The sequence below is a fragment of the Catharus ustulatus genome, chromosome 10 (assembly GCF_009819885.2).
Source record: "Catharus ustulatus isolate bCatUst1 chromosome 10, bCatUst1.pri.v2, whole genome shotgun sequence".
Taxonomy (NCBI): Eukaryota; Metazoa; Chordata; class Aves; order Passeriformes; family Turdidae; genus Catharus; species Catharus ustulatus.
The window spans coordinates 6616393-6643172 of NC_046230.1; the positions used below are offsets into that span (position 1 = coordinate 6616393).

General features: G+C 44.9%; 2 protein-coding genes across 12 annotated transcripts in view; both read left to right on the top strand.

Annotated features, from left to right (window-relative positions):
* The window catches only part of GIGYF2 (GRB10 interacting GYF protein 2), a 75724-nt gene extending 60427 nt beyond the window's left edge, over positions 1-15297 (top strand). For 6 of the 9 annotated variants that reach the window (XM_033068397.2, XM_033068399.2, XM_033068398.2 and 3 more), the window contains 13 exons: positions 251-348; positions 842-942; positions 1721-1882; positions 3693-3794; positions 6538-6696; positions 7817-8053; positions 8610-8732; positions 9357-9560; positions 9679-9884; positions 10193-10347; positions 10793-10962; positions 11289-11436; positions 13524-15297. In XM_033068397.2, coding sequence (XP_032924288.1) covers positions 251-348; positions 842-942; positions 1721-1882; positions 3693-3794; positions 6538-6696; positions 7817-8053; positions 8610-8732; positions 9357-9560; positions 9679-9884; positions 10193-10347; positions 10793-10962; positions 11289-11436; positions 13524-13591 — 1933 coding nt within the window. In that variant the 3' untranslated portion in view covers positions 13592-15297. The remainder of the gene's footprint in view (positions 1-250; positions 349-841; positions 943-1720; positions 1883-3692; positions 3795-6537; positions 6697-7816; positions 8054-8609; positions 8733-9356; positions 9561-9678; positions 9885-10192; positions 10348-10792; positions 10963-11288; positions 11437-13523) is intronic. The other 3 variants (XM_033068402.2, XM_033068403.2, XM_033068405.2) reach the window with 2 other exon arrangements.
* Positions 15298-15476: 179 nt separating this feature from the next.
* Positions 15477-26360, top strand: SNORC (secondary ossification center associated regulator of chondrocyte maturation). Of its 3 annotated transcripts, none has more exons than XM_033068409.1 (3): positions 15477-17558; positions 25327-25509; positions 26221-26360. In XM_033068409.1, exons 1-3 carry the CDS (start codon positions 17465-17467, stop codon positions 26328-26330), a joined length of 387 nt encoding a protein of 128 aa, XP_032924300.1. In that variant the 5' UTR covers positions 15477-17464; the 3' UTR covers positions 26331-26360. The 3 variants fall into 3 exon arrangements, with proteins under 3 accessions (XP_032924300.1, XP_032924299.1, XP_032924298.1); XM_033068408.1 differs by lacking the exon at positions 26221-26360 and having other exon boundaries at positions 15477-16887; positions 17415-17558; positions 25327-26197; XM_033068407.1 differs by lacking the exon at positions 26221-26360 and having other exon boundaries at positions 25327-26197.
* The last annotated feature ends 420 nt before the right edge of the window (positions 26361-26780 follow it).

Consider the following 26780-nt stretch of genomic DNA (forward strand, 5'->3'; position numbering starts at 1 on the left):
TGCAGTACTGGATGCTCATTCTTCAAACTGGCCTCTAATCACCAGATGCAAAACTGTAGCTTAACCCTTGACTTAGCATCAGGGTGAGATCAACAACTCTGCAAGCAACTACTGTTGTCCACATCATATTTTTGTTTTAAATAGAGGTGTGGAAGGAAAGCAGTATGTTACAAGTTACTGAATCTCATGCGTGTTCAGAGCACTCCTCTCCCTGGAAGTGGCGTGTTGACTCTTCCTGTTGGTATTGCAGAATATCTGAACAGAACATGATGCCACCCGTTACAAGGTCTGTGTCAGTGCCGGACACTGGCTCAATATGGGAACTTCAGTCAGCTTCACAACCTACAGGTAAGGTGCTTACCCTGGGTAATGTCTCTTGGGAAAAGTCTATGAATTAGGAATCAGCATCTTTGAGATGATCCCTCCCTTTTTGACACAAGGGGAAATTATTTCTGCATCATGATGTTTAACTAGATCAGCCTGCTTTGTCTTGAAGTAGAAGTTCCATTTGAGAGTGGTGAAGAATATGGTAATTTTTCCAATGGTTATGGGAAACCTGGATCTGAAGGTATTGTTCTGTTTAAGGATGTTGTGCTCTGATGGGAGGAGCTGGAATAGCTGATTTTTCTGTGGAATTTAATTGGAAACGCAGCCTTCAGTCATGTACAGGCCTTGTTCTCCAGAAAGATAAGGTGGCCCTCTACTGACTCAAGGCAAAAGTGTTAATGTGATTTTAGTTCCTAAAACATAGTAACAACATACACAAGATTCTTCCCTTTCAGTTATGTTTGGTTCATCTGCTTATTTTTGCTTGTCAATGTTTGTTTTCTTCACTGTCTAGTCTGGGAAGGAAGCAGTGTCTGGGATCTGCCCATTGATACTGCAGCTCAGGGACCAGCTCTAGAACAACTTCAGCAGCTCGAGAAGGCCAAGGCTGCAAAGGTCAGAAACTGTTTTGTACTGTAAGAAGTTGGGATTGCTCTTCTGCAATGTAATTGTGGTTCTTGAGCTAAGCTCTTTAATGGATGATTTTGACTAGATTTTCATGGAAAACACCATAAAGAGAACAGGAGTTATAAAAAGTTATGAAATCCTTGTGGACAGCTGTTTGGAAACTATCGCTGTGGAGGTACTACTGACCTCTGTAATAGTGGTTGTCTTCTACATTTGTGATTAAAACCTCTTCACTAGCCACATCTGTTTTAAAACTGAGATCATCATGAGCTGTCAGGCCAAACCCTGAGTTGAGACCAGGTAGTTGTACTTTTAATCCTTGTGATTTTCACCAGAACTAGTTTGGGGAATCACAGGAGTCCTGTTTGGCAGTGTTACTCTACATGTACTCTTAAGTATTAAATTATTTTTGTGAGTTTGAACCTGTATGACTCTGTACATTTCCTGAAAATTACTATTTTATGATGACTGCAAAACAACTCACTACTCGCTTCCAAAGTCAGAGGGTATTTTGAGGAGCTGATGTAGAAAGACTGACTAGAGAACTAATGTTTGTTACAAACAGAAATTGTACAGAATTGTTCTAGACTGTTTCAGGAATCTGACCTCAGTAGGCAGCCAGGTGATAGGTAAAATTGCAATTAAGGGAGAGCATCTGTCAGAGGCTTCACTGTTAAGCTGTTACTGTAATATCAGCAGAGTTGCCCTAAGAAATGGTGTAGGAATACGTTACCTGCATCTGAGTGTAGTTTTATGTGAATTGTAGCTAGAGCAAGAGAGGAGAGAAGTGGAAATGAGGGCCAAACGAGAGGAAGAGGAGAGGAAAAGGCAGGAGGAGCTTCGGAGGCAACAAGAAGAGCTACTTAGGAGGCAGCAGGAAGATGAGAGGAAACGACGGGAAGAAGAAGAACTGGCCCGCAGGAAGCAAGTGAGTTTCCCCAATGTAGTTAATCTCTAATTAATTATAATATTTTTATCAAACTCACTTTAAGAATCCTGTGGGGTCTAAGTAATCTTTGGTAGGTGTGTATCAAGACAGTTTCAATATTTTTCATGTGAGTATATTAAATTACGATTCTTCTGTTCTTTTTTTTTTTTTTAAGAGCCCAAACTGCAGTCTGAGAAACGGGCTTTGATGCTTCACTTTAAGAGAGGTTTCTGTTTGTGAGCACAGGCCCTTTTTTCCGTGTGGAATATTCCCTCAACTTTTTAATATCAATGTTAGACTTTAGTTAGTTGCCCGGTTACTGCATGTTTTGATCTTTATTTCCCATTTATGCAGTTAAGTGTTTTATGAGGATATATTCTGGAGTAGTTGGAGCTTGAGCAGCTGTCTCAAATGAATAACAGGTTCAGGGCTATAGTGGACAAAAAGTGATGTGACATTGAGCTTATTTTTTCCATTGTTTAACTTTTTTAACTTAGTAAATTTTTTATTAATAAATTGTTATCTGGGAATAGAGTCTGTCAGCTTTTTTACTTGAGTTGATAATTGGGAAAGGAAGGGATGTAGGTTGATCAGGCATATTTCTTAAAAAGTTACGTGGTCAGTGTTGCACTAGGAGAATAAATGTAGAAATTGTAGTACGTTTTTAATTGTCCAAGAATACAAAATGGAGACATTATTAGTTTGGCATTTTTAGCATTTGCTTCTGAGTTCTGTATGGAGGAAAATGTAGTTGTTCCTTAAGTGTTGCAGGAGGGAAAGACAAGAAAGTTTTCACTCTGCATGTGAAGGATAAGGGCAAGCACAAGGCTGAACTTATTCACTAAGGAGTTAGTCAGTAAATGTCCTGTAAAGTACCACATGAATAATAGGCAAAAGTACTAAATAATTCTGTCCCTCATAGTGTTTCTTAGGAGCTTAGGTAGGCAGTTGTAAGGATCTTTAAGCTGCTTTAAGGATCAGACACTTCTGAGGAAGCCTGTAGAATCTCTAGTTTTGTTTGGAAGTTCACTGTAGATCTGTGTTCACTCAGGGTTTGGGGTTTGTCACAGAGGTCTGTTTTAATTGGTACAGTATGATGTATAGGTAATTTCATGGTGTCTTTGGAATCAAGTCTGCAAGTAAATGGCTCCTTGCCTCAGTGTATCTACTTTGTGTGCAGGAAGTCATTGTGTTGTACAGAAAAGCATCTTCTACTTGAGGTCAAACTAACATTGAAACAATAATGCACTCAAAAGTGTAACTTTTGAGATGGATTGCTTTAGATCTGGTTCAATAACAAGAATGCATTTTTCAGCTGGTAACTCAATTTGTGTCATCTGTGCTGGCTTCAAGTAGACTTGGATTGTTTCTTTTCACTGTAACAGTTTTGCCTCTGTGTGTAACAATGTCTGTTAAATTCCAAAGTTTTGTTGTCCACTTTGGATTTGTCCAGTAAACAGTTTGACTCTCCCGTTCTGAGATGCCATGGGAAATAACTATTTACAAGAAAGAAGCAGAGCGGGGTTGAAAAGCAGTAACAGCAAGTATCTTAGTTCATTACCAATGCAATAATTGCCACAATGCTTAATTCTGAGCAGTAATGTCTTGAAAAGGTAACAAAGAGTTTAAGCACTTCTCTGGAAAGAGAAAATAACGTTGTATTCTGTATTTAAAAAAAAAAACAACTGGTCAATATTTGAATCTGACTTCTGTACTAAAAGGCATTGTAGAATCAGGGATGAACTGATTTATTAGCATGGATTTATGCAGAGGAGATGATGCTTAACAAATTTGATTAACTTCTTTTGAGGAGATGACAGTGAGAGCTGAGAGGGGTGAAGCAGTAGACTTAATCTGCCTGGACTTCAGGAAGGCTTTTGATGTAATACTGCATAAAAGACTAGTATATAAGGTTAGTAAATATGCTGTTGATGGTGAATTCTAAATAAAAAAAAATAACTAATAGAAATTCAATTCTGTAGGATGAAATGTCATACCAAATGTTGAATTTAGTTCTGTTCAGTTTTCATCAATTACTTTGCGCTGTAGAATTGCAAACAGTAATGCCCAGCTTGTGTAGCTGCTGTATTTCATTTTTGTCTCTGGTCTGGTATCTTCTATTTTGTAATAATTGATTCCTTTCAGGAACAAAATTTGAGGTTTAATAACCAGCTAATAATTGTTTTTGCTCAATTATGTCTTTAGTTCTCCCTTGAAAATACCTGTTTCAAAGAGGAGAGCAAAAAGATTTATGAGCCCTAGTAACATAGACAAGCAGAATTGCAGTTGTCACCAACTGCAAAAATTTCTCTATTTTATTTAAAAATCCAGAGTCTGTTGAACTGGGGATTGCTGCTTAAGGATTCTTTTATAATATTACAGATATTTTGAAAGATGTGAAATAAGCTGTGTGTACAGCAAGATGTATGTGTTTGAAAACAATTTCTAAGAAAGATGCTAAAGAACAGTGGGAATGTCTTGGAGGAGGAATCTACGAATATAGGAACACTAAGAGCCAAGGATTGATTGTTTCTCATACCAGTCAGTGTCAGAAAACTGGAGAACTTTGAATGGTTTTGGTCACATGCTCAAACAAAACACATCCATTAAGATACAGAAGTAAATATTAAAACAACTTTTTTATAAGTGTGAAGAGTCAGAAAAAAGACTGTGTTTCCCAGCTTTTTGTATCTTGCAGGGCTTTTTCCCTCATGTCAGTAAAACACTATTCGTCTTTAGTTCTGTTGGAGGGAGAGAAGTCTTTTCCTGATGTCATTCAACAGTGTCTCTCCTGGCATGCCTGAGTAAGGAGGAGATCTGTACAGCTTTTCTAATGGCAATTCTAACCTCATTTCCCAAGGGGAAAGTAGGGCAGAGATGTCACTGAAGTGCTGTCCCACGGGAGGACTTGTTGGCTTTGCTCACCTCTCCCAGGTGCTACATGCTGTATCAGTGAGAGCCCCCAGCCTGGCGGGCACTGAGGATTTCTGAGCTCAGATCCTACTCTGTGGTCTCCAGGCAAACAAAAGACTGACACCTCCAGCCTACTCAGCAGCCTTTTTGATAAGAGATACAGGAAGCAGAAATTTTTCAGCACTTTTATTGGGGACTCTTGATTACTGTGACTTCACTGCACATGTCCAGTTAATACAGTTAAAGGCCCAGATTTCAAAAATGGTTTGGGTGGTGTGTGTTGCACTTGAAGCTCATTTGATTAATGAGAAAATGAATCACTGTTTTGTGTCTAGCTAGTGGAAAAACCCACTTACTGCACTTACATCTAGCACCAAGCCACTTAAGTGATATTCAGGAATACGAATGAATTACTGGCTTGCAGCCAGAAACTGTTCAGTGCCGTGGGATTGCTTATAAAAGATGTCCTGTCTACAGACAGTTTTGTTGAGGCATCTGAAATTCATTATCAGAAAAAAACCCAGGGCAGTTGTCCAGAGAATTGTAGTGTAGTTTATCTGTGCTGTGTGTACATGAAGCTTTGGTGTCAGATTGAATAAAAGAGTCTTAGTTTTCACAATTAACTTCCTTGATTTACCAGAGTTTACATCCATGCTGCACAATTAATCCCTGATCATCCCGTGAATAACATATTGCTTATAAAAAACTTGCAGGAGTGTGTTTGTGGTGGTCGTTTTTAAAGGAAAATACAAAATTATAAAAGCTTAAAAAGTTTCTGGTCCAAAAATGAAGATCTTCAGGTGGTAGGGTAAGTCAGACAACAGAATGGGTAAAAAGTAGAATGGCCTTAACTGAGTTGCTGGACATCAGAGGCCAGAAAAGGCTGCAAAAACTAAGGCTTTTTTATGTAAAGGAAAGTCAGAACTGGTGGAAGAGGTCCCCAGGTGGAATCCTGTTTAACAATATACAGGAAGCTGCTTGTTCCCTATTCCTCAAAAAACCCCAAATAGCAGAATGTTTATGTTGATAGGAAAGGGTGCTAATGTTTAATTTTTGAGTTAAGTAAATAATTTTAGTACTTGGAAAACAGCATAATTTATTAGAAGCTATTTAAATAGTTTAGGGATAGCCCAAAATGAAAGCCCTTAAGAAATCTTTTGTTACCCATACTATTTAAATAGTATAGGGATAGCCCAGTGAAAGCCCTTGAGACTTCAAAAGTAACTGTCCTTAAATGCACTGAGCTGCATCAGCTTCTTTCTGGTGTCTGGAGATGTGGTTTGAATTTTGTAGTGCTCTTGAACAGTCAGTATTCAGAAACTCCTGTAAGTAGGAAAAGCTTTCAATTTATAGCTGACAGCCGTCCCCCAGAGGAATTAATGATACCCACACACTGAAATATTTACAGATCTAATGTTCAACTGCCAATGCTGCGGAGTGAAAAGAGGAGTCTCGCCTTTTGTTGTCATTCTCAATACCATTCTTTTTACAACCAAAGATGGGCAATTATATCTTTTGTTTTTCATTGAAATGATTTAGGTAGGAGATGCACATTGCATCAGAAATACCCGTTAACATATGGGTTTGTCATGCTTAATGCAATGTTTTGGTACGGCTTAGTTTGGAGCTAGGGAGCTTTTCTTGAGGCTACTCATTTGGCCAGACAATGCTGTAATCTGTGTTCTGATATGGTTTGTTGCTAAAATGGAATTTATAAACTGGCATTTTGTTCCCAACTCCAGGAGGAGGCCCTTAGGCGACAACGAGAGCAGGAAATTGCACTACGGCGGCAGCGGGAAGAAGAGGAGAGGCAACAACAGGAGGAAGCACTTAGGAGATTGGAGGAGAGGAGAAGAGAGGAGGAGGAAAGACGTCAGCGAGAGGAGTTAATTCGTAAACAGGTGAAAAATGACAAAAGGGACATCTTCTATTTAATTATGGAGGCTGCCACAACAAACAGGCTTTGGAACTCACACCAGTACTTGAGAGACCATCAGTTTTGGTCAAAGAAAGCAGAGTTTGCAGATAGTGTCACGTTGAGTGAGAAGAGGTTGTTTACCTGTATCCTGACTTCAGACAAAACAATCAGAATCCTCAGAACCCGTAGGTAAAGAGGTTTGGGTGGGAGTGAATGGTCTCCCTTCACATTTAGCTTTGCAACACACTCCTTTCTGAGGCAGAATAACAGTTTGAGTTAGCACTCTCAGTGTCATCTGAGATGATCAGTTTTGGCAGTCTTTCTGTGCAATGCCAAGTCTGTATCCACTGCCAGAGTTTCAACTTTTTTTCTTCCCTTTTCTTTTTTATTAACAGATTTTTTCTCCTTGGGGTCAGCATTAGAAGTCCCTGTTGGGGAACTTGAGCTTCCATCCCCCCTAATTGATGGTCTCACAGTTTCTTGGTCAGACTAATCTTGAAGTGTGATTGGCTTCACGTTAACTTCCAGGTCCATTTCAGAATTCCCAGTTAATATTTAAAAATGCCTTTTCAGGGTCCTCCCTTGTAAGATGTCGATCACCAATTCTGTCTTTTTAGCAGAAGCATCTTCTCTGGAACTCTGGTGTTGAGTAACAACTGTAGACATCTTTGTCACCTGTCTCTTCTCAACTATTATTTTTGCCAAGTTTTATTTCACTGAGAGTGTGGTAGTACTGTAAATAGTATAAGCAGACAGAAGCTCAGAGTGGAAGGTTGTGTATCTACTAGAAGGAAAGTAGTAAGAAATTAGCTGGTGTGAGTTAGGGAGATGTCATTGTCTTCCAAATTCCTTGGTGGAGCGATGGGAAACATGTATTTTTAGGGCATAAAAGACTGTATTATTAGGAAACATATTTTTAGGGAATATCTACTATATTACTTTATTACTGAGAAATGTAAAGGTAGAAGAACAGCCCAAACAGCACAGATTACAGATAACGTGATCCCTCTCTGTTCTGTCAGAATATCAGTGCCACAGAGTTCACAGTATTTTAAATTCTGCGAAGTCTCCTTAGACTTTATTCCTTTCTGTGTCCTGGGAAGGAAGAGGAGGCTGCCAAATGGGCGCGGGAAGAGGAGGAAGCTCAGCGGCGGCTGGAGGAGAGCCGGCTGCGCATGGAGGAGGAGGCGGCCCGGCAGCGGCTGGAGGAGGAGGAGCGGAAGCGCAAGGAGCTGGAACTCCAGCGCCAGAAGGAGATCATGAGGCAGAGGCAACAGCAGCAGGAGGCTTTACGGCGGCTGCAGCAGCAGCAGCAACAGCAGCAACTTGCACAAATGAAGGTAACCTGTTCCTGTGGTTTAACTTCCTTTCAGCTCAGCTGGGAAGACACAGCTGCAGTCAGGGTGGTCTGTGGTAGCTTGAGTAGAGCAGGGTTGGATGAGCTGTCTGGAGAGGGCGAAGAGGGTAAAGGTGTGAGAAGCAAGAGAAGAGAAGTTAGAAATTAAAAAGTGAAAATGTTCTGTCAATAGAAGCACATTGGCGAGGCATCACGCATGGGCACAGATGAGCAAGGGCCCCTGCAAAGTTTCTAAAGCCTTGGAATTCCTGAAGGCTTTGAAAGCTAAATGAATTGCTTTTTTCCAGGTAATGAAGTGTTACATTATTCTTGATACACTGTGTCCAAGACTGATGCATCAGAGGGCATTCAAAGAATGTATAATTTCTATTTTCTACCTTTTCATACTTTATTATGATACCATTTTGTACTTCCTAGGATTTTGGTAAATTTTAAAGGTGGTCTTTTCCCCTGGGTTTATACTGTTTTTTTCCTGATTATACTCCAGCAGTATTCTCTGAAATGTTTTGTAATTCCTGATGATGTCTGTTTTGGTCCAGCTCCCTTCATCTTCAACATGGGGTCAGCAATCAAATTCAGGAGCTTGTCAATCCCAGACCACACTGTCATTGGCTGAAATCCAAAAGTTAGAAGAAGAACGAGAACGGCAACTCCGAGAAGAGGTAAACACTGACAGCAGCAGAGTGCAACTTGTTAGAGGGGACTCAGCTGTGGGACTGCTTAGCTGTCACTTCAGTTATTAGAAGGAATGGTGAGGATGAGGAACGTTTTTTTGAAATAGCATAACTCAAAATCCTGTCCATCAGGCATGGGTTCAGTAAACACTTGTGTGGAAGTTTTTATCACTTTGTAGTACAAGAATCTGAAAGAAGGGAGCACTGCACCCTTTGAACCTTGGGAATGTAATATATTCACAAAACAGTACACAGTTATTTCCCATCTATATTCTAACATGTTTGAAGATATTCACAAGACCAGGGCAGTTAAAGGGAAGGTGAGTTGAGGGCAAACAAGTAATGGTAAGAGAGAAGGTCTTCTTCCAAGAAGCTGATTGCAGTCATGATTTGATAAATTTACTCTGACCCAGGCTAATAAACAATTTGTATTTACTGGTTACCTCATGTCTCCCTTTTTGGAGGAACTGTAATGGACCAGAACAATAATAGGTCAGCTAGACTTCTCCAGAAGAAAGTGAATTCTGTTTAAAACCAGTTTCCAAGTTAGACTTTTGAATAGTAATAATCATCTGAAATTATTTACAAGCACTTTTGTCTTGCATGCAACAGCAAAGGCGTCAGCAGCGTGAACTAATGAAGGCCCTCCAGCAACAGCAGCAGCAACAGCAGCAAAAATTGTCAGGCTGGGGTAATGTCACCAAACCAACAGGCACCACCAAGTCCCTGCTGGAGATACAGCAGGAGGAGGCAAGGCAGATGCAGAAACAGCAGCAACAGCAGCACCAGCAGCCAAACAGAGTCAGAAACACCACGGTATGTTTATTTATCTAATGAGTACATGGAGCAAAGCAGTCATGCCAGTTCCCTCTGTTCATGTCCTTTCTGCTGGGTCTGTTCTAATAACCAGCATCTCTTTGTTATGTCTCAACAGCACTCTAACCTGCACACCAGCATTGGGAATTCAGTGTGGGGCTCTCTAAACACTAATCCCAGCAACCAGTGGGCATCTGACCTAGTCAGTAGCATCTGGAGTAATGCTGATACCAAAAACTCAAACATGGGTTTCTGGGATGATGCAGTGAAGGAAGTGGGACCTCGTAACTCGACCAATAAAAATAAAAGCAATGCCAGCCTCAGGTAGGAACTGGGGAAGGAGCTTTTGCAAAGAAAACCACTCCTGCCATGATCACTTGGCAGTTTGTACATCTTAATGTGTTTTCCTTTTTGTTGTCTGTTTTGATAGAAAAAAAATTCAGGATCTGCTTTGACAACAAAAATAGCTAATAGGTGACCATTCACAGTTCATTTTGTCACCTGCTTAGAAAATTTTGTTCTTAAAAAGTGTTTTCATCTTGTAAAATAGTCTTAAAACACTGTACTGTATACTGCATTGTGGGTAAGCCTGTTAACTGATAATCTAATTATATGCATTTTTTTTCCCTCAGTAAATCTGTAGGTATTACAAGTAGACAAAACAAGAAGGTAGAAGAAGAGGAGAAGCTGTTGAAATTGTTCCAGGGAGTTAATAAAGCCCAGGATGGATTCACTCAGTGGTGTGAACAGATGCTTCATGCACTGAACACAGCCAATAACTTAGATGGTAAGAGGTGGAAAGGAAGGGGGGAACAATATCTATTCTGTTTCCTGACAGAGTAGTTCTCAGGGACTGTAATGACATCAAACCAATGTTTCCAATGCACTCAGCAAAAGGACATCATTAAATAGTCATCAGAAGAACTGGCTGCATCCTCTTGCAGGTTTTTGTTGTCTTAACTATAGCCAATCAGTGGGATTTGAAAAAGTTCTGAAGTTTGTCAGCCAGAGCCATCCTGAAGATTTCTGGTAATCATGGAAGCATTATCAAGCAGATAGATGAGGATCCAGTTTCATCCTGCATTGCATGATAGGGCTTTATTGTGGGGAGCTGGGAAGGGCAAGCTACTAGAGCAGCAAATATTTGACACACAAATCTGACATTGCTGTTTATTGCATGTGTGTGTTTGCTATCAACATGCATTCACTCATGGTCTACCTTCTTCTTGCAGTTCCCACGTTTGTTTCCTTCCTGAAGGAAGTGGAGTCTCCCTATGAGGTCCATGACTACATCCGAGCCTACCTTGGAGATACTCCTGAGGCCAAGGAGTTTGCCAAGCAGTTCCTCGAGCGCCGTGCCAAACAGAAAGCCAGTCAGCAGAGGCAACAGCAGCAACAGCAGGTAAAGGTGGCTCTGCTTCTTGAGACTGGAGAGTCAGCACCCCCGCTACATTCATCAGCATCTGGGCAAATGCCGACAATAAAGAGCTTTCCAGTTTTTACCAAAGGATTAAGCTTCCTTTGTAACTTAACAGTTGAGACTAACTGTAGATCAGGGAGTGTTTTTGCGTGGTGGTCTGGGAAATGCTATGGGAAGATGAAGTGGATACATCAGTAGCTAGTGCTGCCACATGGGTATAGGAGTGCTTTGGGCTCTCTGAATATTTTCTGTATAAATAATCCAGACTTCAGTGTGCTCTGTAATCTTGTCCTTAATTTATTCTCTAGGATTCAGTGTGGGGGATGAACCACAGTTCGCTACATTCAGTCTTTCAGACCAATCAGAGCAACAACCAGCAGTCCAACTTCGAGGCTGTGCAGAGCGGGAAGAAAAAGAAGAAACAGAAAATGGTTCGGGCAGATCCCAGCTTGTTAGGTCTGTTTCAGTTTTTAAAAATTAACATTTAATTTGGTAGTGGTGGTTTGCTTAGGGGATTAGAGGATTTGCTTATAGGATTCTTATTGACGTTAAATGGTAATACTGAATTTGAGTAGAAAATTTGTAATGTCTTTAGAATATTTTCAGTAGTATTATTTATTTAAGGATTTGAAAAATTCTGTACCAGTCTCATGGAAAACTTGTGTCAAACTTTCCTTCATCTGATGACCTCTTTGATAACTGGGTTATTATCTGGAAACCTCTAAGTAGTTCAGGGATGTCAGATAAATATCCTTTCCTCTTTTGAGTTGACTTATGGCTATTTTATTGCTTTAATGCTGATTTATTCTTTGAAGAAAAGCATGTTTTCCTTTCTTTTAAGAAGATCAGCTTTCTGGGGCTGTCTTTGCCTTGCCACCTCTTTCCAGGAGCTAACCACTATCCTTGTCAGAAAAGACAGCAAAGGTTGAAGTGGTCACAGATTTTCAGTTGGAGACCATGGAGATGATGACATCATTAGCAGTCCTTTATTTATTTATCATGTTCTGTGTCTTAATTTTTATGTGAGGCTGCTTTTAGCACTGATGGAAAAGTTTCTTTGAAGTAGCTTTTAAGGTACCAGGGCATTGTGTGAGTGCATGAACACTGTGAAGTGACAGGTCACTGTTGTGTTCGTTGTGGAATGAATGTGTCTGTGTTTGTGCCCTGAGTGACAGAGAGGAAGCCAGGGCACTGCACTGTGCCAGGCTTTGTTGTGCTGCTTCTGCTGAGCCCAGTTGCTGTAGAGCAGACTGCTGTTGTCCACCTGATGTCACTGCTGGTTTTTTAAGGCTTTAGCAGAGCCCTGCCTTTGGTTTTTGTCTTTCTTCTATTTTTGGTCTCATCAAAGTCAATACTTCACCTGAATCAGTGATTTCTGCACTGGTATATATGGAGCTTCACAATGGAATCCTGACTTATGCCACCCCAAGGTGCCCGTCTAATCTGGGTACTCAGTTGAATATATTTAAAAACCAACTCATGTAATGTGAAGAAGAAATCACTAAACACAGTTTAGAAGTTCCAGCTGTAAGGGATGTAACCAATGCAGCTTTTTAAAAATGTGTGCACTCGCTCTTTTACAGAATTATTTCAGATGCTTTTAGGCCACACTGCCACATGAGGGAGCCAGAACAATTTTCCTAAACCTACTGAACAGAGCATTTCTTATGTCTTGAAGTGGAAGGCAGTTGGTTGTCTAGCACAGAGCAAACCATTGTAGCACTCTGAAGACACTGAAGTGTCAACTTTGTGTTTAGTAGCCTTACAAAAGGAAACTTCCTCTGTTCTCATATTCCAGATGAAGTTCATACAGCTTTAAAAAGGGGATTTCAGTAGGAAAGCTGCATTTGATTTGTTGGATTTGTTTAGTTGTTGTGAAAGTGTTTTCACTCTTTCTCATGCTTCTCTCATGTGCATCATGTCCTCAGCACATATGGCTGAAAGGTTGGGTAGAAGTTTGAGTGCATCTTGAGCCACCTGCATGCCCTGGGTAACTTTGTATGTTTCCATGTTGTACTCCTGAGATGGAAGTTTGTAAAAAAACATGGAAATAGATGAAATTGCTACTAGATTTCATTGAGACTTTAAAGGGTGAAATTGTTCTCAGCTCCTAAAGTATGGGAGCATGATTCCATGTGTGAATTCCAAGTTCTCAGAATGCCCATTTCTGTCTCTCACACCATGTAAGTAAGGTGTTGACAGCCACTTCCCAGAAGCAGTTGACTTAAGCATGCTCCCTTTTGAGATGTTACAGAGTCATTTTGCTACCATGTGTAGATGTGCCTCATACTGGCTCTGCAGGTGACATATTTTAAATGGAACTTCTGATCTGGTTTCAAACACCAAGTGAACCTTGTCTAAATATACAGCTGATTAACTTTATTAAGGAAAAGATCAGTTTGGGTGGCTGCATCTGTAGCCTTACTGAATTACCCCTAGATTCACTTTCTCTTACATGTAGTGCTGCGCATAACAGATGTTTTGTATCAAGTACATTATGCCACAGCCAGCTTTTTAACAACAGTCCTTCTTGGTTCTCACAGGGTTTTCAGTGAATGCTTCATCAGAGCGGCTCAATATGGGAGAAATAGAGACTTTGGAAGACTACTGAGCATGTGCGAATCAACTGGCTTTTCCTGCATCTGTTAACCATGGATTCTCTGTTTGGACACCGTACTCTCCACCTTGTGTTGTTCTTTGCCTCGCAGTGAATCACAGGATCAATCATCTCAGGCTGCTGCTTCCTCTGGCCCCAGCAAACCCTTTCTGCCCAGGACTGCACAGGCATTGTTCCTACTTGTCAGCCCACTCAAGTGGACTTTGTTCAGAGTCCGGGAGGGTGGGAGTTGGGCTTTGTTCACAACAAAGCTGAATTGGGCAGCAAGCTTTCACTGTGCTGTGATTCATTCTGCTGACATACCTGGAAAAAAAAATTCAATTGGGATTCTGCAAAGCATTGCTTCCTTCTCCTGGTTACTCTTACCACATCCAACAAGTGCAGTCATATGGAGAGAGAGAGAGAGAGAGATTGAGAGAGAGTTTGTGGTTAACAGATGTTGGTCAAAACCAAAATGCCACACAGATACTGACTTGGCTGCTCCATCAGGGCAAGAGGTGCTCTCCTGGCCAGGAGTTGCATTCATAAGCTACCCTTAGAAACTGGCAACAGGAGAGGGGCGGTAGCGGGCACAGTTTAGCTTGGGTTGATTTGAAGTTGCACACCCCCTGCCAGCCCTTCTCAGCACATAATTTTTGGAGGGAGAGCTTGAGTCTGTCTTCATTAGGTGGTGATGCTGAAGCTGGTGGAGTTCCCGTCGGCATTCTCCAGCCTTCCTGGACAAGTGGGGACTTCTGCTCTGGAAAAAGGGGGGTGGCATCTCTTCTTTCAGGCTGAATTTACCCCTTAAGTGCTACCTTCAGAGGGTTAGGACCAGTTTATTTTGAGCTCTTTTCCTGCAAATTTGTCTCGTTTAAGAGACAGTGGGATCTTTACAGTGTGGATCTGTAGTCTCTGGAGAGGGTGGACCCTGGCTTTCAGAGACGTGCCAGCAGCCTCAGCTGGTTGTCACTTGAAGCAGTGCTTAGGTATCGTGCAGAGATTCCCTTTCGTCACGGAGAGAGACACTGGAGGACGAAGCTTTGTGCAATGATGGCCCTGCTTATCTTCTACACCTTAAAAGTACTTCATGCACCTTCACTGGGATCCATAACCTCTAAGTGTTTATGGAGTCATAACCTTGCTCTCTCACGGAAAGATTAACACCACCTTCCCTGCTCCACGTAACCAGCCACCCCCCCCCTCACACCACAAACGACAGAGAAGGAAAACTGCCAAATGCACTTAGTTTGACCCCCCTGGTCCCATCTCCCGTCCCCAGAGGGGTGTAACCTGCGAAGGGAGATATGCTGCAGTTTTGGTGGAGTTGTATAAAGGTGTCTGTTATTCTGTCATCACTGCCTAAAGAAAACAGTTTGAGTTGCTCAAGAGCAGTTTGGCTTTGGATTTTATTTTGTTTGGTTTATTCATTTTTTGGGGTCACCTTCCCCTCCTCCTCCTCTCTCTTCCCCTGTCCCCAAACATGTACAGTAACTATACAGAGACTGCTGCAGACTTGTATATAGTTTTTGGATCCACTAGCATGGAGAGACTTGGAACTGTTGCAAATCTGGTCTCCCTGTCTCCTTTGCTTTGTAAATTCATACAAGGGGGAAGAGGGGTAGTTAAAATGTTTACAAAACTTTAAACTCCCTCTGAACTTTTGCCAGTGTGGGGGGGGAAAAAAAGAGAGAACTTAAATAAAACCTGGTTGTATTATATCTGAGAGAAAACTTTCTGCTTGCTTTTGTCAAAGCTGAGTATTGACATAATTCCTGGTGCTAAAACTCACCCAAACTTGACTTGCATCAGTTTTCATCAAGAAACAAGCAAATACACAGGATGTGGAACAACAACTACTGCTTTATTTCTTCCCTGGTAAGGAATACTGGTTGGTTTTCCTACTTGATAATTTTAGAGTTCAAATAAACACCAGTAAGTTGATATTGGAAATTTTTAACAAGAAAGCTTTAATTTTCCTCTGCTGTCTGTAGAGAAACGTGTGCATTCACAGTGGTGATGTTTATGCAGGGTAGATCAAGCCATAGCTGGTTTGCTCTTAACACAAACACTTGGCCACGGAACCTCCTTTGCCACTTGGTGCCCACCCCATGCACTGCAATGCGCTGCCCTAAATGAGAGGTTTTATTCCTCCCCTCAGCCTGAAGTCCACAGGGATACCTTGTAGGTTTCTCTTTTTAGACTTATTTTCCTTTTTTTTCTACGTGTTTTTGTGTGGAAAATCCCAGTGAAGGTAATGGTAAATGTCCTGCCATTCACATGAGCATGGAAAATAAGTGTGCTGAGGCCTAACTTACATGGTAGCCTTGTATGATGTTTAGCTGATGTCTGAGAGAACAGTTTGTATTTAGGCTGATAACCTGACTTTATTTTAATCTCTTTTTTTTTAAACATATAAGGTGTGTGGTTCGTAAATGCTTTCTGCATTTTTAGTGGTATGATCTAATTTCTGCAAGCTAATTTTGGACTGCTCTACACCATGTTAGAAGTACACAAAAAACTGTTAGTCTTGAGCTTGGCTGGGAAGCAGGAAAGGAAGCTCCTTGACTGCTAAATGAAAATGCAGAAAGACAAGCAGGGAAAATGTGCAATAATTTGTCAAACCTTGAGGACCTCACTTGGCCCCTGAGAATTTGTGGCTAGTGGACGAATAGGGAAGATGTACTGTTTTTAAATGCTGAAATACTCTGGTTTCTGTATTTAGTATGAAGGTAAGGTGGTGGCACGTGCAGATATGTTCTCAGGTGACTGCCTTGCCACCTTCTGTGACAAACAAGGCCCTTTTCTGTAGTAAGAGTCATTTGGGTCAATAGGGATGGAAAAAATAGCGGCTCCAAAAAGCAAAGCAATCGCTGCAGAAAAATCTGAATCTGAAATTTAAGGCAAAACTACTTGTCATGTTTTTAGAGCATAAAGAACTGAAATTTGGGGTGTTTATGTATTCATTATGTGATGGGAAACCATGAAGTATTCATCATCACATCAGCTCTAAAATACTAATGAAATTTCTTCTGTGACAATCAGCTGGAGTGTTCCCCTTTGTATACACCTCATCCTTTCCCTGTTCCTTGTTGCTGCAAATGATTTGAAAAAAAACCTGGGTTTTCTGTGCTGTGAACTGTCATGATCACCTGAGGCAGGCAGGGGCAGAGGCTGGCAAGGTGAGTTGGTGCCTGAGTGACTGAGATCCGAGGAGGACGCTCGCATTGCCTGGCAAAGGAGGCTCTCCTGGAACACTTGGAGACTTTGACAGCAGTTCTGAGACCACCCATGGCTCCCAGCCCAGCTCTGTAAGTATTCCACCCAGGAACAAGGATGCCATGGAGCTGCTCTGGCTCTGTGTCAGAGTATTTTAGCCTCAGAAGATTGAGGCTCTTGTTCTTTGCTCTCCCCACCCTGCAATGCTCTGCCACCCTGCACAGTGAGGGAGAACAGAGCCCTGGAATGGCTGTTTGGTCTTGGGCTGAGCTGCCCCAAAGGCTCCTGTGTTATTTCCTGTGCCTCGGGATGGCCAGCCCGATGGGAGACATACCAGGAGCATCTTCTAGCCTCTGGGAAGGGCTCACCAACAACTGCTCATGTGTGCAGTGGCCTGGCAGGGTCCTGATGGCTCTGCTTGGCTGCCTATGGGGTTTTAGGCACAAGTTTGGGAGGGTGGAGCTGCCTTTGGGAGGAGGTGTGCTCCTGGAGCCAGAGCGAGGGAGGCTCTGCTGGGCTTTGCACTCTCGGCACAGTTGCTCTTGTGAAGGACTTTCTTTTACTTTTTTTTTTTTTTTTTTTTTTTTTACCTGACTGAACAAAATTTTTATTATACCAGTGAAATTTTGAGTTGTTCTGTGCTTTGAGGAGTTTCAAGGATTCCTGCTGATGCTTTTCCTGAGGGAAGCCATGCCCTACCACAGAGTCTTTTGCCTGATCCTGCTAACGCTGTGCAGCATCCTGGTCCCTGCTGTGCTGGCAGGTAAGGAACTTTGTTTGCATTTAAAGCTGAAAAGCATGAGAAGTCCTTTACTACATTGCCCCTCTCTCTTCCCTGAAAACATCCCTAAATATGTATTGAATTACTATTTATTAAGGGAAACTAGCTTTGATGGCTGCTGGTGAGCAACAATATATTTTCAGAGGAGAAAATACTTTAACTTTTCCTAAGCAGAACTGCAGTAGCACCTATGTGGGTGTTAGTGGATGCATCAGTCAGCAGGAGATGGAAAATCAGTGGCTGATAGGACAGACTGTCCCTCAGCTTTTAAGGCAGGAAGAAGTTAGAGTTATCGAAAGAAACATTTTTCTTTGGCTAAAGCATGTGTGCCAATTCTTGGTTCCTTCTGTGTTCTCTCCTACAGCAGAGCACAGCAGCTGCTTTAGGCAGAACTAGGGAAGTGTCCACAAAACCCCAGTGCAAAGCCAAGGTGCACATCCTTGTGGGGTCGCTCTGGAGCTGGGGCACCAGGGCAGTGCTGGAAAGGTGCCTGGGTCTGACTTGTGTTCAGTGAGGTGATGGGAAGAAGGCACAGTTTTCCTGGGGATTGTTATAAATCTCAGCTTTATCTGCTCCTGCCTTCAGCAAAGCTGTGCTGGCTGCAGGAAGCTGAGGGCACAGGCAGCTTCAAAGGCTGCAGGTCTGAGATTGGAAAAAACTGACTTCAAACCCACTGCACTGATGGGCTCTGAGTGTACAGGTGGAAACTCTTACAGGGAATTGCTTCCCCCAAAGCCTTTCTTGCAGTGGAGCCAAGGCTGAAGAGATGGCTGAGGGTGAGGTAACAGGCACAGCATTTGTTTTCCCAAATTCCTGTGCTGCCTTCTAAGACTGGAGCAACATTTTTTTGTAGTTTTCTCCCAGTTTCTTCTGAGCATCTTGCCTCGCAGTGAGATCCTGGTCAGCTGTCAAGCAGATCAAATGATGGAATTCTTTTTAAAGGAGCTTTCATACAGGTAGGGGGGTTCACTGCTGTGTCTGTCTGGAACATCTGTGTGTGGAGGAGCAGAATTAGCGTGGCTGGTATCTTCTTCTAGGACACCTTTGTGCTGGGAAACCTTCAAAGTAACTAAGAAATGAGCACTAGAAAGTGGATACTTTACTTCTCAAACTATGAGTTTTTTTAGCACAGTGGAGCATTAATAATTTTAGCACAGTTTCAGCTTGTGCCTTGCTCTCAGAAGCACTGGCCATGCTCTTCCCTCATCTTGGGTAAGGTCTTTTCTTAATCACTAGCAGTATTTCACTCTATGGGAAATGATTGATTTCTAGTGAAAATTCAATCTACTTCCTCTCCAAGCTGGGATATCTTCTATGCTGTTTTAAATATTCAGTATTTGGTGCATTTGCTCTGTCCCCCCTCCTTGCCAGCTTTTCCATGTGCTTGCTCTGGCACTGCAGCTGTGATTTGTGCCTGGCACTGCCTCCCTGTCACTTTGCTCCTGTGACACACTCTCAAGTTTACTTGATCCCGTTACTGGGTGAGTTGTGCTCACGCAGTGAGGCTTGAAGGACTTTGTACTGGGGAATGCAACATTCAGATCTTGCCGTGTAGGAGAGATTCCATGCTTTCTCTGCAGTTTTTCAGAAACCTAAGGCCTCTAACAGGTTGTTCCCTGCTTCCTCAGAGATGACAGGAGGAACCAGCCTGGCTATTAAGCCATCCCAGGAGCAGAATGATTCTCTGCTTCGTTAGACATGGAGAGTTCCTGCCCCCAGTGCAGGTGCTTTAAGGAACAGTGGAACTTTTTCTGCCTTTTAGTCCATTAGAAAAGGAAATTTCCGGCCTGGTGCAGACAAAGAGGGGAAGGGCACACAGACAACCCTCTGGTCTCAGCACATACACACACAGCCCTGCCTTTCTGTAAACAAGTTTACTCAGTATCCTTCAGAACCGCAGCTCTGCATTGCTGCACACAGGAGCTCCTGGCCTTGCCCGCCACAGGCTGCCCTTTGTGCTGCTGCTCAAGGGCTCCTTTCAGCCCTGCCCTGGCCCTGTGCCTGCCATGGCCACCTGGGGCTGGACAGCCCCTTGCTGGCCTCAGAGTTCACCAGCCCCTGCCCTTTCGTCTCAGCACCTCTGACTCTCCTCAGCAGAGCCCTCCAGAACAAGCAGGAGTGACTCTGCCTTGGAGAGGGCTGCAGCTGGTGCTGGTCATGCAGACCCCATGTCCAGGATGAGTCTCCTCTCCCTGTGGGCTGCTTGCCCAGCTGGTCTGATTTCCTGCACAACATGATCAGGGCTCTGTGACTGTTGAAAGTGTGAACTTCTCCAAGTTACTGAGCTCTTTCTAACATCACATTTATCAAAGATGGGAAAGCAACCAAGCACATCTTTAACTCCCTTTGTCCACGTCATCTGGGTGCAACAGGAAACAGCCAGCTCAAGGATCTGTGACAAACCTAAGACTTCTCCACTTCCTCTTTCTCCAAACCCAAGTAGCATGTAGGCCTAGAGCACAGGAGGATTGTGAAGAGCTGATTTTATTTTTTTTTCCTGTTAGCAAAGCCGGTTTTAATTCCTATAATGAATTCAGAACTCCAAGTGAGGTGCAAGTTAGTACAAAACTTCTGCAAGGCATTGGCTTCTGAATCCTGTGTATATTTGGTATTTAAACTGTCATGTGGGCTTGTGAGCTTGTTTTGAGCTAATGTAGAAATACATTTTACTGCAGTAGCACATCAGAATGAGTCTGGGGGAAAAAAGCAACAGAGCACACACACACTAAAGAAAAAGACACAGGAGAATGCTTTGTCCAAGATCATCTTTCTATAGCAGCTTGTGTGTCTTTGTTTTCAACTACAGGAGAATAAAAGATTATTAGGAAGTTTTTGAAAGCTTAAGTATTAGAACATGGATAGTAGTTAATAGGTTTTGTTTAGTGAATTTCAGGAAAAGATGTTCTGGCAGATCTGTTCAGACTTAAACCAGGGCTTTGTAAGCCATTACTCAACCTTGCTCTGCTCCACCACCCCTTACAAATTTCTGCTGATGTTATTGACTCCTGAATAAGGAGCTAGGTTGGAGATGGAGAGTGAGGATGGTGAGGTGCTGAAGTCAGCTTGTGTGAGGAATACTACTGGCCACTAACCAGTAAGTTCCAGGGACAGTGATGTGATGTGGCCACATCTTGCCTGCTTTGAGGTCTCAGCTGGCCTGTGGGGAGGGTCTTGTCCCTTCAGATTTGTTTGGCTTCCCCTGGGGCTGTCACTTGTAGAGACTCTTCCAGTCTTACCTTTCAGTCACTGAGTACCTGGGGTACTGGCTACCACATCATTGTGCTGGCAGCTCACCCTGCCTTCTACTTTCTGGGCATGGAAATGGCAGTTTTGTCAAGTTGCCTTTGCCATCATCCCCTCTAGACCTCTCTACAGCCCATGTGTCTGGAGTTCCCCTGGCCCCTGCATCACTTGAAAACTCATTGTGTATTTCCTTATGGTAACTGATGTTATCTTCCCATTTCCTCACCTCAGTTATAACTAACCTGTGCTGGGGAGAGGGAGAAGACAGCACAGCAAAGAGATGTCCCTAAAATAAGACAATTTGTAGTGTTAACACGTGGGAAGGAAGAACTGCCACCATCCACCTGGCCTTCTGCAAAACGCTCTATTAATTTTAGTCTATTTTGTCCAGTTCCATCTCCAGTAAAACTCCAATGAGGTTATTGCATGTTGTTCTCCTCGCTGTTCTTCAACTGTATTACTCATGAAAAGGCTTTTACAGTTAGTCTGAAAGCAACAGCTGCCCTCAGCTTGTGCTTCAGTGCTGAGACAGAGCTAACTAGTGCTCAGGAAGAGCTCATTTGTGCCAGGATCTGGAGGCTTCCCTCCCTCTGAACAGCCAGCACTGAGGCACAGACCCTCAGCAGCTGTGAGTCACTCGTGTGCCTCAGCAGCCTGGCAGCCCTTCCATGTGCTCCCAGCTGCCCCTGCCAGGTCCCTCCAGGGCAAGCAAACCATGCAAGTGCACCACGGGAGTTTCCTAGAGGTAGGAGTTGTTCTGAGACTGATGGCAGCACAGCTAATGCATGGCTTTCTCACAGATGATAAACATCTGGTCTTGTGACAGATGATGTATTTTGAGTGTGTGTCTTTCTAGTTCTTTATTTCTACAAAGTTCTGAGCAGGAAAGCCATGCATTGCCTTACCTTCAATACTTAGTTTCCAGCTCTTGGTTGCACTCCCTCCCTGGAGATGGCAGTGTGTTTGGGTGTTTTTAGAAGTCTAGAATTCTGTTTCTTGCCCCAGGGCCATGGAGCTTCCCTTCAACTTGCCCTTTCGTTGGGAAGGGCTGCTGCTGGGTACAGAGCTGCCACTGTTGAGGTTCCCAGGCCATGTCCTCCTCATCAGAGTCAGAATGGCAGTGAAGGTGTGAGCAGGAAGGCCTGGCCACTCTGGTGCTGCTTTCTATGTAGATCATGTTTCAATCCTGGTTTCCTGCTCGTGCACAGAGAAACTGAGCCTGGGTGGAGCAGGATTTATGGTGCTTACCCAAAATATCAGCGGCAGAGCAGAGAACTGAATCTCCTGAACTGGGTTCCCTGTCTGTCCATAGAATCTCTAGGTTTTATCCAACAGGTGACTGGAAAAGGCCCTCCTGTCTCCGTAGCGTGCATGTGTTGGGATTTGGTACCTGACACAAACTCTGTCCTTCCCATCACTTTTCTTGCTTTTACCAGGGGTCTGAAATGGCACTGTGACACTTGATGTGGGTCCATTAGAGATCTTCTGCTCCCAACCAGTGGCAGCGTGGCTGAGACTCATTGGGACTGTCAGGGAAGCAGGTGTGAAACCTCTGCTTGTTAAAGAGACCTGCTGGATGTGTAAGGATATTTGGATGGGTGCTTGGGCTTCTCGTGAGTTTTTAGGTTAAGAGGGAAAATCAAAGGAGAGACATGGAGAGAACAGTGCTGGTTATGAGCAGATGTTCTGCTAGGCTGCAGCAATGAGCTCTGGAGGAACCTGCCTCTCGTTTTTGTGTTCCCCCACCCTGTGTGCCCATGGTAGGGTCCTTGGCACCTCCTCTAGCAGCACTGATGGGCAGGAGCTGAGAAGGGGACCAACATTGAGTCCTGACTCCTGGGGAGGCTCTGCTGTGGGTATTTCACTCAATGTGTGTGCAGGAATCTGCTTCTGCCTCTGAACTCACAACTGTTCCTGAGGCACCAGACCCGAGTGAAAAGGGTTGTGTTTCCCTGGGCTGAAGTGCCAGTAGGGTAAAACCACAAGAACTCAGGACAGCAAATGCATGTTAAGCACATTCTGCCCTTTCTGCGGGCAAACTGAAAGTGTGTGTCAGTTGGATGAGGGGAATTAACAAAATACATATCCAGCAACCATCCAAGTTTTTACAAATCAAGAGTTCATAACAAATTAGACTGTTTCCTCTGTATTTGGCTATCAAAAATGAGCTCTGTACCCTGCTTAAAGAGAGCTGCCAGAAGTTTTTCAGGAGTTAGATGGACTGAGAACAGGAGAGACTTTGACACCTCTGGGTCTGGTGGCACCTGTGGGACCTTTGCACTATGGTTGGAACAGATAGTGCTCTCTCCTCATCCCTTGGAGAGTGGGGATTGGGAACACCCAGCACAGGTCATACAGTCTCCCTGGATGGTGGCTGCATCTGTTACAGATCATCTGAGTTAATACCAGTCCCTGGTCACAGACAAGGCATATGCTCAGCTCTGGAGGAAAAAAAAACCATTCTTGGGAAAGGAAGCAACACTGTCCTCTCAGCGCTGTGTTCTTCTGCCATGTGAGGGACAGTGGCAGTGCTGGTTCTGGGGGTGTTGGCAGGGTCAAGAAGATCACAGCTGGAGTGTGGCTCTTCTGTGTGGAGTTTCTCCCTTACAAGAGCGGCCTGGTACCAGGGCTTCCAAAGCATTCCGTATGTTTGGTCTGTTCCTAAACCAACAGCTTATCTTCCCCATGCCACTGTTGCCAGCTAAATAGCCCAGCTCTGCTTGGTTCTCTCCTGCGTTAACTACATTTGCTCACTGGATTCTGTATTTCCTCCTGTTCCATTCTCTGGCAGTGAAACCATAGGATTTAAAGTAGAGAGGTCCACTGGAAGTGGCACTTTGTGGAAGAGCCATGGGATGGGATACAAGTCTTCAGCTCTGCTGGTTGGTTTTCCAGCACAGGTTGGGAAGTGCCCTGCACAGGCTCAGGTGTTTGTGGGGAACTCTCATAGAACACAAACCTCTGTGTGCTTGTACAGAGGAGCCAATACAGCACCTGTGGTGCAGAGACCATGGATGTACCAAGTGTGTGAGGACACAGTGTTCCCTGCCACACCCAGCTGTGGCTGGGTTCCTGTCTGGGTCTAACTGGCATAGGCTGCACATTGGGAACTTGTCTCTGTTGATGCTCACTGTGCCAGGGTTAAACCTGACTGCTGTCTCACTGGACACCCTGTAGCTTTTCTGCCTGTAGAAAGAGCTTTCAAAAGTAGTCTAGAACTTTGCTGCATTCCCAAGACTGTGGGCAGCCTGGAGTAGCTCTGGAAATGGTGCATCTTTGATACAAGCCCTGCAGTAAATTCTCAGTGGGTTTGTACCAGCAGGAAAGGTGAGTGTTTTGGCCCTCCTTTTTCAGGGAGGGATCTTAAGGCAGAACAAAATGTGGTGCAGCCCATTAATTCTTTGCTCTCCCACAGCACCTTCTCTCCACAGGAGGCAAGGAGGGCTCCTGGCACTTAAAACTGGGACTGGCACTGCCAAGATGTGCTGCTGCCATCTCCCTTCCTAGGCCACAGAGAGCCTGGGACAAGTCTTCAAGTGCCCCGGTACAACAAGGTTCACATGCCAGAATTGGGGTACCTGGGGGATACCTCTGTGCCTTGCCCCAGGGAGCCTGGGCTGCTTGCTCCAGCTTTTGACTCCTTACTTTGCAGTCCTGATAGCCATTGTGTCAGTTCAGGTGGGCCCTGGCAGTGAATGTTGTTCTTTTTTCTCCCCGCGGCTTTTTTCCCCATGCCAGTGCAACATTCCCAGCGGTTTCAGCAGGGAGCTGTGGAATGTCTCCTGCTCCTGCCAGAGCCCACCTGAACAAGGCTGGGCATTGACAGGGAACACTCAGTGAGCCACACACAGGGAGGGCTCTCTGGCTTGGTCTGTGACCCACAGCAGGAAGGAATAACAGGAGACGAGTGGTAACATTAAACAGAACCAGGCCTGGCTTTCATCTTCCCGGTATGGCGGGGGTGCAGCAGGGGGAAGTCGGGGCTCTGGGGTCCTGTCTGGGGGAGCCATGTCCTGTGCTGTGCCAGCACCTCCAGCATCCTGCACTGCACAGGCTGTTGGTGCAGGACAAAAGGGCCCTGAGATGCTGTGAATTTGGCCAGTACAGGTGGCCTGGTGGCCTCTGCTTTGTTGGCAGTGTGACAGCCCTTCCCAGCCCAATCCCAAAGACATCCATGAGCAAACCAGCTGTGGATGTTCGTGAGGGGTCTGTTTGTGCATGAGCAGAGTTGCAGGGTGTCAGGGCACTCTGTTGTTCTGTGTGTGTTGTGTGTACACCAGGTTGCCACAGAAGCATTGCCTTGGCTGCTCTGAGTATGGCTGTTCAGCAGAAGTGATGCCCCCTTGGAGGAAAGCTCTGCCATACCGGGGTTCTCAGCCCTCAGGTCACCTTCATCCACCCTGGGGGGACCTGGCAGACAGCTGAAGCCGAGGGACGTGCTGAGCTGTGACTGTCACTTGTAGCCTCACCGGGCCCCCCATGCCCGTGGGTGTTTTTCTTCCAACAGAGTACCCGCAGGACTCGGTCCCCACCCTCTGGAACGAGCCGCCCGAGGTGCCCTCTGGAGCCGGTCCCTTCGACGCTGCCACCACCACCGCCCGGCTGTCGGACGCCACTGCCTTCCCCCCGTACACCTCCGAGCTGGAGCCCGAGGACACCACCCACCTGCACCGGCTGGACGCCGGGGACGGTGAGCGGCTGCGAGAGGGACTGCCCGCGGCTCCTCCCTCAGCAGCGGGCATGTCCTCACGGTGCATTTGTTCCGTATGGGTCTGTCACCTCCCGGGAGGGGTTAAAGCCACTCTGTTGGGGAGAGGGAGGGTTGCCTTTACTTCCTGCTCGTGGAAACTTCCCTGCTGAAAAGCCTCTGTTTTGGAGCTCTTGCCAGCCCCAAGATAACTCCAAGACCCATCTTCCTGCTCCATGACGTGTCATGGCAGGCATCTGCCCTGAAAAGAAAACTGCCCTGAGTGCAAGTAGGGCTCTCCAGGACAGAGTGTGCCGGGAGCTCCCTGAACAGGGAGCATGAGTGCCTTTCCTGGCTCGTGGCTCCTGGCTGACAGCAAGCACTAGCTGAGATGTGGTCCTGCCACAAGCAAAGCAACTCTCCCAGAGTGAGTGTTAGCAGGAAAGCTGGGCACCACCGCCTCACTTCGTGGCAGCTGCCCTTGTTACTGGGAACTGGCTGAGGTGCTGGTGGCTGGCTACAGCCCCCTGCCCAAAGGTGTACAGGACCACACCTGGGCTGTGTGATGACATGGGACATGGCCATTGCAGGGAGCTCTGGGACAGGAGTGTGGCCTGATGGCTGGGGACATGCTGGGTGTGGGGTGATCCTTGCAGCCCTTCCCATCTGGGCCCCACTGCCACTGCCCTCATGCCTTTTTCTCTCTCCCTGCAGGCTCGCTGGGGCCTGGAGCTATTGGTGCCATTGTCATCGCCTCCCTCCTGGGTACGTCCGTGCTTGTAGCCTTGGTCGTCATCACACTGAGAAAGTTCTCGGCCTCCTGAACTCAATAAAAAAATGTTTCTGTTACACAACTGGCCTGTCTCCAGCCCTCAACTGCTCCTGAGCTGTCTGCTTGGGGCCCTGGGAGAAATGGTGCCACGGATATGGGAAAAGAACTGCAGGCCCTGTGCTGGGCAACTGGGCTGCATCGAGTGCTCACTGCCCTTGGTGTGTGGGTGTGTATCTCCTGGGTGACACAGACCTGGCATGGCCTGTCAGTCCCACTCAGGAGGAACCTGTGGCAGTGTGTGACTTAGACCTGGGAGTTCAAAAGGGTGATGGGTCTGGGTGATTGTAACAGTGTTGGGCATCACCCTGCCCACAGCTTTCCTGGGGAAGGGCTGTTCATGGGTGTAAGCCACCCCAAGTTCATGTGCAACCCCATTTTCACTGACTGCATTTGGGCCAGTTGCACCAGAGGGGACTGGGGAGGAGACAAGGGAACATTCCGG

Bases quoted from the DNA above. Each gene is read 5' to 3' on its own strand.
- SNORC (XM_033068407.1), top strand. From the start codon at position 17,465: ATGCTTTTCCTGAGGGAAGCCATGCCCTACCACAGAGTCTTTTGCCTG. The intron at 17,559-25,326 runs GTAAGGAACTTT...TTCTTCCAACAG, and splicing joins GGTCCCTGCTGTGCTGGCAG to AGTACCCGCAGGACTCGGTC.